Genomic DNA, 14,196 nt, shown 5'->3' with positions numbered 1-14,196 from the left:
CCCAGCCCTAGATAACTGTTAGTCTACTTTCTGTCTCTATGGATTTGCCTATTCTGGACATTCCATATAAACAGAATAATATAATACATGGCCTTTTGTGTATGGTTTCATTCACTTAGTGTAACATTTTCAAAGTTCACCCATGTTGTGGCATGTATCAGCTTCACTACTTTTTATGGCCAAATAATATTCCATTATAGGGATATATCACATTTTATCTATCCATTCATCATTTTATAGACATTTGGGTTGTTTCCACTTTTTGGCAACTATGAATAATGCTGCTATGAACATTTGTGTTCAAGTTTTTGTGTGGACATATATTTTCATTTCTCTTGTGCATATACCTAGGAGTGGAATTGCTGGATCATACGGTAATTCTAGGTTTTGCTATTTGAGGAACTGCCAGGGCCAAGCTGTACCATTTGTGGCACAGGCTGTGCCAAAGTGGCTGTGCCATTTTGCACTCATACCAGCAGTGTGTAAGGTTCTAATTTTTCCACATCTTCACCCAGAATTGTTATATTTTCGACTATAGCCATCCTTGTGGGTGTAAAATGGTACAGCCTATATTCATAATCCATACATCTAAACCCTCTAGTAAGGTCATCACCAAATTTAATTCACAGCAGCATTTTAAAAATTCCTTCAAATACCGAAGTTTTGTAAACTCTAAGAGCTGAGTATTCTGTTAAATTCTCCTTAGCAGCAATTCTTTTGTTATGTACCATGATGGGCACTGGGCAATAAATATCAAACCTGTATTGTTTAGCTGAGTTTTTAAAAATTAAGATTCCTTTTTATAGTAAGAATAAAACAGATTTCTTTATTATTTCAAGTCCTCATGCCTGTGAATGTCAATGTAGCCAACCCAATGCTATCAATTTTAAAAAGTAAAAATCAGTTATATTTTATTCATAGAACAGTATGTACCAGTGGGTGAAAGAGAAAAAAGTCAGCAAACAAGCAATCCCACTGTATACTCTCCTCCAAAGATATATGAAAGTTGAGAAATGAAATTATGTGCCCGCAACTGTACTATTTGGTTACAAAGGACTTCATGAATTATTTAGACAGTAGAATGTTTCCCCGTATTGACAAGTAATTGGCTTTTCATGTTCCAGGTTCATCATTTTGAGGAAGGGAAGTGCTCAAGTTGAGAGCACCTTAGCTCTCCTGCCTAAGACATTACCTGCATAAACTGAAGAGAGGCCTCAAAATCCTCCACTGGATACATCTTAATTCGAAAGAATTTCATGCCCATTATTAAGCTGATAATGCTTTGAACCACATATGGGTTCTGCTCTTTGTGCCGTAATTCTTTTAGCTCCGCCATAAATTTCTTCTTTACAGCAGGGAATCTAAGAAGATAACATAAGTGGTTTATCAAATAATGGGTAGGAAAGTCCCCGTAATGGGGGCCTCCAGCATCTGGGAGTGATTGAGCAGAGCAATGGAATCCTTTAAATCAGTTCAAGTACAACAGCCATGATTTTGTAAGGATTTGGTGTTTGGGATTTGGCAAAGGATCCAATTTTCTTCTCCTTTACCCTTCTTATACTGTAAGATGCTCAACATCTTCATCAGGCGAGGGGGCAGATCCCGGTTTATTTAGACCTTCTCAAAATGGTCTAGCTCTTAAATTGAGCATCACAAAAAACCCCATTTCCTCAGGCTTGGCCATTTTCAACACAGTTGCAGACCCCAGAGCCTGAGGTATCAAATAGTGAGTCTATGAGCAATAACATACTAGGTTAGTGATTTCTGACAGTGACAGCAAATGATATAAGGATTTGTATTCCAAATAATGCCAAGTATTCCTGTATTTCTAAAGTTTTCTGTTATCATTTCCTTTATAGTTGTAGGATAATGATTATTGAAAAATATATTTTTGGGTTAAAAAATCTAGTAATGGGAGGCCGGGCGCAGTGGCGCTCGCCTGTAATCCCAGCACTTTGGGAGGCCGATGCGGGCAGATCACCTGAGGTCAGGAGTTCGAGACCAGCCTGACCAATATGATGAAGCCCCATCTCTACAAAAAATACAAAAATTAGCCAGGTGTGGTGGCACGCACCTGTAATCCCAGCTACTCGAGAGGCTGAGACAGGAGAATCACTTGAACCCGGGAGGCAGAGGTTGCAATGAGCCGAGATCATGCCATTGCACTCCAGCCTGGACAACAACAGCGAAACTCTGTCTCAAAAAAAAAAAAACCTAGTAATGGGAAAATTTAAATTATATCTAAAAGGTAAAGATGAATGGGCTGTCTATTATATTCATGGAATTTTACAGTTTGATAAGTGCAAAACAAACAAAAAGACACAGTCCAGTCCCTGTCCTCAAAGTATTTGTATTCGAAAGTAAAATAATACTAATTACAACAATATTATCATCCATGTTTGTAAAAAGAACAGATCTTAAAGCTAAGAGAAAGCAGAAGCAGATCTTCAAGTACCTAAGAGTAGAGAAATGTACACACAGAAATTGTCCAAACCACTAAGTGTGACACAGCTGGTTTGTCTATTCACCAAAAAATACACACACACACACACACACACACACACACACACACACACTTTCCAAAGAAAACAGTCTAAGATTTATTGTATTTTGTTTTCTGAGACTATTAGCCTGAGGTTCCGTGAAAAATTAGAAGCAAGCCATGATTAAAAATGGTAATTGTTGCTGGGCGCTGTGGCTCAAGCCTGTAATCCCAGCACTTTGGGAGGCCGAAGTGGGTGGATTACCTGAGGTCAGGAGTTCGAGACCAGCCTGACCAACATGGTGAAACCCGGTCTCTACCAAAAACACAAAAATTAGCCGGGCGTGGTGGTGTGCATGAGGCTGAGGCTGGAAAATCGCTTGAACCTGGGAGGCAGAGCTTGTAGTTAGCCAAGATCACGCCACTGCACTCTAGCCTGGGTGACAGAGTAAGACTCTGTCTCACCGGAAAAAAAAAAAAAAAAAAAAAAAGGCTGGGGGAGGTAATTGTGATTATAGAAATGAAAGGCGAACTAACAGAGTCCCGGAAGTTTGGAACAATTCTTGAGACCTTAAAGCAGAAATTTCAGGACAAATAAAGTAGGCAGTAAACATAGAGACATTGTTTAACCAAAGGCAGTACAGGGGCTGGTGGTTGGCAAGTGGGGCGTGAGGGGATTCTCAAGTGCTGGCAATTTTCTAGTTCTTGGCTTAGGTGGGGAGGTAACATGGTGTCCATTTTATAATACTTTGTTTAACTGCCTTATGGATTATCCTCTATGTTTGCTACATGTATTTCTTAATAAAAAAGATTTTTAAAAGGCAATAGAGCAGAAAATATAAATAGCTTCAAGAAGATTTAGACAACTTATGAATGAGATATTCCCTAATGGGTTATTAGCATCACTAAGAATATTTCAGGGTATTTTCCTAATCTTTGTTGGCATTTGGTGGACTTCTACAGAATACCCAATTTCAAGACAGCACCCCAAACTGGCCCCTTCTGACATTTAAATAATACTATTAGAATATGGTAGAAAATATTAGCTATGTTTACTTTATAAGTAAAATTTCATGGAATTAACTACAAAATGGTATATTAATTTTTCAGATTAGGAAATTAGCAAAAATTAAAATAGAAACTTTATTAAATTTACAAAAATCTATTTGGTATCAGCACATTCTCTGGTCCTACCGCAGACCTACTGTTAGGGCTGAATTGTGTGCCCCTCAAATTCATATGTTGAAGCCTGACCCTTCTGAGATCGAAATGTGACTGTATTTGGGCATACAGCTTATAAAAAGGTAATTAACTTAAAACAAAGTTATTATCATAAAATGGACACCATGTAACCTCTCCAGCTAAGTTATTAAGTTAAAATGAAGTTATATCTCTGTGTGTGTCTCTGTACTCGTCTCCCCTTCTTATAAGGACGCCAACATGACTGGGAGATGAGTACAGAGACACACACACAGAGAAGACCATATGAAGACACAGGGAGAAAATGGCCACATACAAGCCAAGGAGAGAGGCCTCAGAAGGAATCAACCCTGCTAACACCTTGAGCTTGGACTTCAACTCCAGAACTGTGGGAAATAAATTTCTGTTGTTTAAACCAATTAGTCTGCAGTACTTTGTTATGGCAGCTTGAGCAGAATAATACACCTACTGAATCCGTAATTCCAGGGATGAATAATAATTTGTGTTTAATAAGCTCTACAGGTGTTTCTGATGTGAAAAAGTTTGAGAAACACTGGTGTAGACTCAGAATAACAATAACAAGAAATATCTGTAAGTGGTTTTACATTTTAAGTGATTATACCATTTCACATTTTGATCCTTAACAATCCAGTGAATTAGGCAGTGAATGCATTTCCAATTAACAAATAAAGAAACAGACTGGAAGACCACAGTGGCAAAGAAGAGACTCAAACCCAGAGCTTCTGATATAAATTCCAGGAATTTCCATTACACCGCAGCTGTCTTAGACAGTGGTAATGGTGACATGTAGTCTCTGCCCTCTCTAGAATAGTTTATAGTTTAATTAGGAAGATAAAACAAGGTAGCACTGACCATGAGCCATGTGAATCACAATAGTAATAATTTACCGGGGGCCTACTATGTGTTAGCACCTGCTGGACACTGTCCAGACCTTTCTGATCTTCAGGGAGGTCAGATGCACCAGGTTCCATCACTTTCTTATATTTCACACTGACTATTTGGTGAATAGTCAATCACTATTCACTATTAAATAGTGGCTTCAGGGCATCAGAGAATGAAGGGGCTCTTCTCATCTGCGTAATTAATTAGAGAGGATTTCAGAGGAGATTTGAGCTGGGGTACAGGTGAGCAGAGGACATTCGGTAGAGATGGATAAAAGGTAGGAAGCAGAAATGACCATGACTGTCAAGCAATGGAAGTGATACTTTAAATCAAGATTATAAAAATGCAATAACCCCAAACTGAATTTTAAAAAATTGTATTTCTTTTCAAATTATTTCCACATACCAAAATAACTATGGTTTTAATTTTTAAATGTATGAGTTTAGAGAGAAAAATATTATAGTTAGAGTTATATAGTTTTAAAGATGACACGATGCTAAGGAAAGTTTGTTTTCCAGTTTGAATCCATGACTAAAACAAGGAGAGAGAGAAAAAGGGAAGTTATTTGCATAATTCACTATTTCAATATTCTCATGAGTTAGTGGCTAAAAGTTTATTTATTTCTCATTTAAAAATAAATACGTCTATCTTTTACTTTTTTTTTTGAGATGGATTCTTGCTCTGTCACCCAGGCTGGAGTGTAGTGGCACAATCTCGGCTCACTACAACCTCCGCCTCCCGGGTTCAAGCAATTCTCCTGCCTCAGTCTCCTGAGTAGCTGGGACTACAGGTGCGTGCCACCACTCCCAGCTAATATTTTTTGTATTTTTAGTAGAGACGGGGTTTCAACATGTTAGCCAGGATGGTCTCGATCTCCTGGCCTTGTGATCCGCCCACCTTGGCCTCCCGAAGTGATGGAATTACAGATGTAAGCCACCGCACCCAGACTTTTATTTTTAAAAGTCCCAAATGATATAAACATGTTACTTAGCACAAAAGCAATCAAAAAATCTATTTGCATTTAAAATCTATTTTCTCTTAAAGTGACTTTAAGAAAAAAAAATTTCAATGACCTTTCCTTTAGTATTTCCTGTTTAGTATTTTATTTAGTAAATACTGTAACTCAATGATTACTTAGTCTTTGGTATACTATAAAATTCACATGAATATAAACTTCTGCTTTAAGATGTATAGTACATATTACAAAAATGAGTAAATGAACATATAAAGATAATATCGCATAAAGAGAAAGTAGTTTAAAAATCTATGATTCTTAAATGAAGTATTATTACTATTTAAATGAATCTACCAGATTTTGGCCAAAGTAGTTAAATTTGTTTTAACTGACTTTCAAAAAGTCAATATTATGGGTGAATAACACTTATTATCAAAATTTTTTTCCCTAAATGACAAGAACTAAACAGCATCATCACTAGTAAGACTAAAAATAGTGATTCTGCTAAAACTCAAATTCCAAAGTAAGTACTAATAGCTAAAGTCATAATCAGGAAAATATTTAATAAGCATTATCATTGGGAATGAGATATATAATCTAAAATTAGAATTATTACATTACTCAACTTTTTAAAAAAAGATAATCACACTATACCAGATAAGCAAACATTCTTTCTCCCACCCTGGGAATGAAGGAAACAGTACTTTTCTAAGGTAACAATAAAGTAATGGTCCTGGTGTACTTATGAGAAAGAAGTAATGTCATAATTCATGGTATGATACTAGTTTAAGTTTATACCATCTATCCATCAAGGTTAACTACATATTGACTAGTTGAGAACACATCAAGGGCTATTGGAGTCTGTGTTTACTGCAAGAGCAGACTGGCCAAACGGTTCACTAGAGACTGGAAAGTACTGGAGCACTGTCCAAATGGAGGCATTTCTTACACCCTACTACCGCAGAATAGGGACAAATACTGACATCACGAAAATAAAAAAAGCCACCATTGGCAAGCAAACACTGACTTGGTGGACCATAAATCTTACCTAAAATGGAAATTCCTACAAGCTTAGAATATTGCTTAGTTATGACAGTGTTTCTCAACTTATTCACAACCAACTCAGAATCACAGAGCTAAGGAAGGTCATTTGACAGTAACCAATATTATTGTTATGCATAATTCACAAAAACTAAGGAAAACACAAAGTCATTTTTGGCATACTGAAGTTTCCAAATGACAGCTCAAAGTTTATGTTGAGATTTTCAAGGTTTGACAAATCAGCAAATATACATGTTAATACCTCATTTTTCCCAATCTTTTCTAGAAATGAGGTAGATACACATGATTTGCTGGATAACTACAGCTTGTCCATTTAAAATGCTAATGCTTTCATTACTCAATTGCAATGGAAATATCTCCAAAATGCATTACACTTTTTTTCTTAATGATTCATGAACCACAATTATTTTAATAGGCTATAAAACTACAATATAGCCTCATGCAAAATGGCCCAGATAACTCTATTGTTTAATTCTTATGTATGCTTTGGCCAGTTTCTTTCCTTTCTGTTGCCACCAGCGGTTGAGCTTTATTTCTCAATGGCATCAGTGTATCATCCTCTGGAAGTTCCCGTTCCTCCTTCAAACACTGATGTGTTATATATTAAAAAAAATATAGTCAGGATGAGTAGATAAACTGGATTAGATTAAATAAATTAATGCCAAGGAGTTAAGGGGGTCTATTTCCTGCATTCTTGTCTATGTTTTGGCCAGGTAAGATTGCTAAGTGCTTTTTAAAATTTTTGTTTTTTTGATAAATTGTGTAATTTCCATGCTACTACATTACGAAATTCAATCCCTTGAAGATAAAAATCTCTTTCTGAGGAAGGATTGCATTTCACAAGGATTGGAGCATCACTGTTGCTTTAAGCTGACCTCCTGGCATGAATTCACATTATGTCTCTGGTTCATTTTGCCTAACTTAGGCATTCGGGATCTTGCCTGATTTGCCTCAGGGTTGGACAAAATGAAGCTGGGTAAGTAGGGTGTGACATCACTTTTGGAAGAGGTATATTGTTGCTAATAGTCTAACGCAATTTTGTTCTTGCCTGCTAAGTAGTGCTATGGGGCCAGATAAATTTAGCAATGAGAATTTCCCCCCTGATTTGTTTCCATGACAGAGTCTGGGACATTTTTAGCTCAGCTGAATTAAGTAAGGTCTATAGTAAAGGGGACATTCTAGAATGGAATTTTCCCACTGATAGATGATATATTGTAACCACCCACTCATGGGCTAGAGAAAACAGAACTTTCAAAAGTGATAAACTTCCTTGGAATATTTAGGCAGAGAGAAATGTAATCTGGTCACCCCATTTCTTTGATGCAACAGTATGAAACCCATGGACTCTAGGTAGGATCTGGCCCAAGTGCCAAGTAAAAAAGATAATTGATACCTGTCTTGGAAGAGCTTTCTATTCAGTTTCAGAGATGGGGCACACATGGCAAAGAGCCCTACCTAGTTCCTTGTAAGTTCAACCCCAACTTCCCTAAATTAGGGCTGGGAGGACAGTGAAAGCACGCACGTTCTCATGGTAAAGGGTTCTGGCATTCACTTACTTGGCTTGTGCCAACACTCCAATGACTTCTGCATACAGGTCTGCCACAATATGCATATTGCCAGTGTTGGGACCAAGGTACCTAAGTAGGGTATAATTAGACAAGTTAGGGATCCCTGGTCATCGGAAAAAAGCAAACCACTGATTTAGTTTTAAACACCAACTTCAACATTCTAAGGCGAGAAATCATCTTACCCTTCTTTGTATTTAAAGTGCTTGAAAGCCAAGTTAATAACATCATGTATTAAACTGTCTATTACAGGATGAAGTGGAATCTGAAAAAAAAAGGTGGTTCTTAACTCAGAAGGGAATATTAAAGAACAAATCGGTACAGTACTTCCAATAACTATATATGACAATCAATAGCAATCAATAAACATAAGTCATATAACCCAGTATTTGGAATTCAGAAATAATTTTAAAAACTTAGACTTTCACAACCTAAGTAGTTTTTAGATCAATAAATATTATCTAAAAGTAACAATAAATTAATCACCTACCTGTTTCAAAACTTCTATTAATACTAAAGAAAAAATAAAATCAATGGCGAGGTCCCGTCTTTCCATTAAATAATCTCGCTGTTGTTCATCACTGTAAAATTTAAAATATTTACATTAAAGCACACTGAAGGTATTCTCAGAGTAATACAATTCATAAAAAATCTAGGACTCCTCCCTAATAGACTGCAAAACCCATTTTTAAAATTATATAATTGCACTGGTAGATACATGCTAACGTTGCCGGGCGGAGTGGCTCATGCCTGTAATCCCAGCACTTTGGGAGGCCGAGGCGGGCAGATTACCTGAGGTCAGGAGTTTGAGAACAGCTTGGCCCACATGGTGAAACCCCGTCCCTACTAAAAATACAAAAATTAGCCAGGTGGCATGGTAGCCCATGCCTGTACTCCCAGCTACTTGAGAGGCTGAAGCAGGAGAATCGTCTGAACCCGGGAGGCGGACGGAGGTTGCAGTAAGCTGAGATCATGCCACTGCACTCCAGCCTGGGAGACAGAGCGAGACTCCATCTCAAAACAACAACAACAACAACAACAACAACAACAACAAAACATGCTAATGCTCTTTCTATTCTCTGTGTGCTGCAGTGGACAAACATTGGATTTGAAGTCGGAATATTTGACTTCAAATTTAAAATTTTCAATGATGTTAACTTGAGTAGTTATTTGTGAGTCTATCACCTCACCTTGTGGTCTTTTCTAAGGTAGCTTTCAACTCTGCAATTCTACCATCTGTAAAATGTGATAACAACTTGAGACAGGCTACCATACCAGAGGTGGACATTGAAAGATCTCGTGAAAGGGGCTAAACAATGTAAGGAAACAAGAAGGAAATAATATGATCACCAATTTGAGCAGGACTGCAGGGGTGAAGAGGATCGGCATTACTACTTTTCTTTTCTTTCCCTGTCCCTTTTCTCTTACATTTTTTGCCACTTGAGACTTAGTGAAAGGAGGAATGAAGAAGTGAAGGGGTGGTGAGAGAGAAGAGTAAAAGGCAGAAGGAAGAAGAGGTAGGAGAAGTAAAGCAGTCATTTGTGCTCATTTAAAAGTTAGAAGCACGTGGTTGTGGTGACTATGGCCTTATAATATAATTTGAAATCAGGTAGTGTGATGCCTCCAGATTTGTTCTTTTTGCTTAGTCGTGCTTTGGCTATGTGGGCTCTTTTTTGGTTCCATATGAATTTTAGAATTGCTTTTTCTAATTCTGTGAAGAATGATGGTGGTATTTTGATGGGGATTGCATTGAATTAGTAGATTGCTTTTGGCAGTGTGGTCATTTTCACAATATTGATTCTACCTATCCTTGAGCATGGGATATATTTCCATTTGTTTGTGTTGCCTGTGATTTCTTTCAGCAGTGTTTTGTAGTTTTCCTTGTAGAGGTCTTTCGACTCCTTGGTTAGGTATATTCCTAAGTATTTTATTTTATTTTTTGCAGCTATTGTAAAAGGGGTTGAGTTATTGAATTGATTCTCTGCTTAGTCGTTGTTAGTGTATAGAAGAGCTACTGATTTGTGTACATTAATCTTGTATCTGGAAACTTTGCTGAATTCTTTTATCAGTCCTAGGAGCTTTCTGGAGGAGTCCTTAGGGTTTTCAAGGGAAATGATCACATTGTCAGCAAACAGTGACGGTTTGACTTCTTTACTTATATGGATGCCCTTTATTTCTTTCTCTTGTCTGATTGCTTTGGCTAGGCCTTCTAGTACTATGTTAAAGAAGAGTGCTGACAGTAGGTATCCTTGTCTCGTTCCAGTTCTCAGAGGGAATGCTTTCAACTTTTCCCCATTCAGTATTATGTTGGCTGTGGGTTTGTCGTAGATGGCTTTTATTACATTAAGTTATGTCCCTTGTATGCCGATTTTGCTGAGAGTTTTAATCATAAAGAGATGCTGGATTTTGTCTAATGCTTTTTTTTTTCTTTTTTTTTCTGAGGCGGAGTCTCACTCTGTCGCCCAGGCTAGAGTGCAGTGGTGCCATCTTGCTCACTGCAAGCTCTGCCTCCCGGGTTCACGCCATTATCCTGCCTCAGCCTCCTGAGTAGCTGGGACTATAGGTGCCCACCACCACGCCCGGCTAATTTTTTGTATTTTTAGTAGAGACAGGGTTTCACTGTGTTAGCCAGGATGGTCTCGATCTTCTGACCTTGTGATCCGCCCACCTCGGCCTCCCAAAGTGCTGGGATTACAGGTGTGAGCCACTGTGCCCGGCCTGTCTAATGCTTTTTCTGCATCTATTGGGATGAACATGTGATTTTTGTTTTTAATTCTGTTTATGTGGTGTTTACAGCTAACTGATCTTCGACAAAACATACAAAAACATAAAGTAGGGAGAGGGCACCCTTTTCAACAAATGGTGCTGGGATAATTGGCTAGTCACATGTAGGAGAATGAAACTAGATCTTCATCTCTCACCTTATACAAAAATCAACTCAAGATGGATTAAGGACTTAAACCTAAGACCTGAACTATAAAAATTGTAGAAGATAACATTGGAAAAACCCTTCTAGACATTGACTTAGGCAAGGATTTCATGACCCAAAACCCAAAAGCAAATGCAATAAAAACAAAGATAAATAGCTGGGACCTAATTAAACTAAAGAGCTTTTGCACGGCAAAAGGAACAGTCAGCAGAGTAAGCAGACAACCCACAGAGTGGGAGAAAATCTTCACAATCTATACATCTGACAAAGGACTAATATCTAGAATCTAAAATGAATGCCAACAAATCAGTAAGAAAAAAACCACCCCACCAAAAAGTGGGCTAAGGTCATGAGTAGACAATTCTCAGAAGAAGACATACAAATGGCCAACAAACATATGAAAAAATATCTCAACATGACTAATGATCAGGGAAATGCAAATCAAAACCATATGTGATACCAACTTACTCCTGCAAGAACGGCCATAAAAACAAAAAACAAAAAAACCCGTAGGTGTTGGCGTGGATGCAGTGAACACTTCTGCAATGCTGGTGGGAATATAAACTAGTATAGCTGCTATGGAAAACAGTGTGGAGATTCCATAAAGAACTAAAAGTAGAATTACCATTTGATCCAGCAATCCCACTACTGGGTATCTACCCAGAGGAAAAGAAGTCATTATTCGAAAAAGATACTTGCACATGCATGTTTATAGTGGCACAAATCATGATAGCAAAATCGTAAACCAACCTAAACGCCCATCAATCAATGAGTGGATAAAGAAACTGTGGTATATATATATGATCGAATACTATGCAGCCATAAAAAGGAATGAATTAACAGCATTTGCAGTGACCTGGATGAGATGAGATTGGAGACTATTATTCTAAGTTAAGTAACTCAGGAATGGAAAACCAAACATTCTATTGATATGTGGGAGCTAAGCTATGAGTATGCAAAGGCATCAGAATGATACAATGTGGGCTGGGCATGGTGGCTCACGCCTGTAATCCCAGCACTTTGGGAGGCCAAGGTGGGCGGATCATGAGGTCACGAGTTCAAGACCAGCTTGGCCAACATAGTGAAACCCCGTCTCTACTAAAAATACAAAAATTAGCCAGGCACAGTGGTGCATGCCTGTAGTCCCAGCTACTTGGGAGGCTGAGGCAGGAGAATCACTTGAACCTGGGAGGTGGAGGTTGCAGTGAGCTGAGATCATGCCATTGCACTCCAGCCTTGGTGACAGAGTGAGACTCTGTCTCAAACAAACAAACAAAAAAGAATGATACAATGGACTTCGGGGACTTGGGGGGAAGAGTGGGAGTGGGGCGAGGGATAAAAGACTACAAATATGGTACAATGTGTACTGCTTGGGTGATGGGTGCACCAAAATCTCACAAATAACCACTAAAGAACCTACTCATGTAATCAAATACCACCTGTACCCCAATAACGTATGGAAAAATAAATAAATGTTTAAAAAAGTTAGAAGCAGAATCAGCACTGTCAGAAGAACAGGAAGGCAGTCCCTCTACCCCATTTTCTGCTTGACTAACACACTGATTGAGGGCTCATTTGGAATTGAACAAAGACAGATGAAATTACTGCTGGGCTCCTTGGCACAAGAAGTGGCCTAGAGCACTGACTCTGGTGTGGAACAGTCTGGCATAAAATTATGCCTCTTCTATTTATCGGCAATTTCTCCATCCACAAAATGTGAATAATAGTACTTACATAATAGTTTGAGAAGATAAAACATGTAAAGTATTTAGCATAATTTCCCAAACACATAAATGCTCAATAGTATATATTAAATAAAACCAATGAGGAGGGATGACAGGATTTAGACTTGCCAGGAAGATCTTTTCAAAATAAATCAAGACTATTTTAAATCTGGAATGTTTTTCTCTTTAGTCAAAAGGGAATAAGAGAAAATAATGTGATATTTAAGATATAAAGAAGACCTTCTGGAGTGCTCCGTAACTTTGAGCAAGTCAAATTAAGGCTGGTGGATGACAGAACACGTTAAGAAGGAACTTGCATGTTTATCTTTCAAGGAGTAAATGTATCAACAGAGTAGGAACTCATTCTTTCAGGATCATTTATGAACAGCCCTGCCAGGAGAAAGAGCTGTGAACAAAACCATCTATCTAAAGTCCTTCAAGACCCACTGGAACTAGTAAGCGGCACTGCGAGCTAGGGGAAAGGAAAATCTACGCAGCTGCATTAAAAAGGAGGGCACTCAGAAATCAGGCTTTATATCCATTATATTATAGAATAAGGAGACAGGAAGTTGGAAAGACCAAAAGGAGGGAGAACTCCCAGAGATGGCCAGCAGCAGTAGAGAGAGTATTTTTGTGCTGGATGCTAAGGGTCTTTACAAGTGGCCAGAGGAACCTGAGAAAGTAGCAGTTCTTGGCAGAAAAAAAAATGTAGACCTTTGATTCTATTTTATTTAATAAGCCAAATTATGTTTTCAAATCAAAGTAAGACATATACATTTCTAATAATGAATTCAACTTTATTGCTGGTTTGCAGTCTAACTGCCAGGAGCCAGAGGCATTTGACAGATTTATTTGGCAGTCCAAATGCTGATACTGTACTAATCTCAGAAATCACAACCCAATGTGCATCCCTGACATCTATTTTCAGTAGTTTATGCTCCTCCTTAAAGTCCCCCCAACCTTTTTTTCCTAGTAGCAGAAACTCACATTTAGCTACATCATACCCTAGAGAGCTTCATTCATTTGGCTGTTTTCTAAGCACATTTTCTCTCTTATTTTAAAAATTCAAGCATTAACTAAAATGCTACTAAGTCAAATTTTACTGTCCTGATTCTTTATCTGATCTCAGTACTTACTCTGATCTCCTGAAAATAATCAGTAACACAATTTTAAAAACTATAATTTTTAATCCATAAAGAAATCAATTCATGAAAAATCTAATTTCAGCAACTAAATTCTGACAAAACAGAGGAACAAAACTAAAACTCAATTCAACTCACTAAAAACTGTCCCACTCCCTGCCCCTGGGAAGGTTTAATATCTGTTCATAAGACAACGTGTAATATGGAAAAAATAATAAAATGATCCTCTTAATT

At 37.8% G+C, this 14,196-nt stretch overlaps 1 protein-coding gene across 4 annotated transcripts in view; it reads right to left on the bottom strand.

Annotated features, from left to right (window-relative positions):
• The window catches only part of FRY (FRY microtubule binding protein), a 448,961-nt gene that overhangs the window by 163,483 nt on the left and 271,282 nt on the right, over positions 1–14,196 (bottom strand). For all 4 annotated transcript variants that reach the window (XM_055096587.2, XM_055096586.2, XM_034936539.3 and 1 more), the window contains 4 exons: positions 8,658–8,748; positions 8,353–8,432; positions 8,159–8,239; positions 1,193–1,361 (listed from right to left, as the gene is read on the bottom strand). In XM_055096587.2, the coding sequence (XP_054952562.1) occupies positions 1,193–1,361; positions 8,159–8,239; positions 8,353–8,432; positions 8,658–8,748 (421 nt within the window). The remainder of the gene's footprint in view (positions 1–1,192; positions 1,362–8,158; positions 8,240–8,352; positions 8,433–8,657; positions 8,749–14,196) is intronic.

The sequence above is a fragment of the Pan paniscus genome, chromosome 14 (assembly GCF_029289425.2).
Source record: "Pan paniscus chromosome 14, NHGRI_mPanPan1-v2.0_pri, whole genome shotgun sequence".
In the NCBI taxonomy this organism is placed as follows: Eukaryota; Metazoa; Chordata; class Mammalia; order Primates; family Hominidae; genus Pan; species Pan paniscus.
This window is presented reverse-complemented; position numbering and strand designations above follow the sequence as displayed.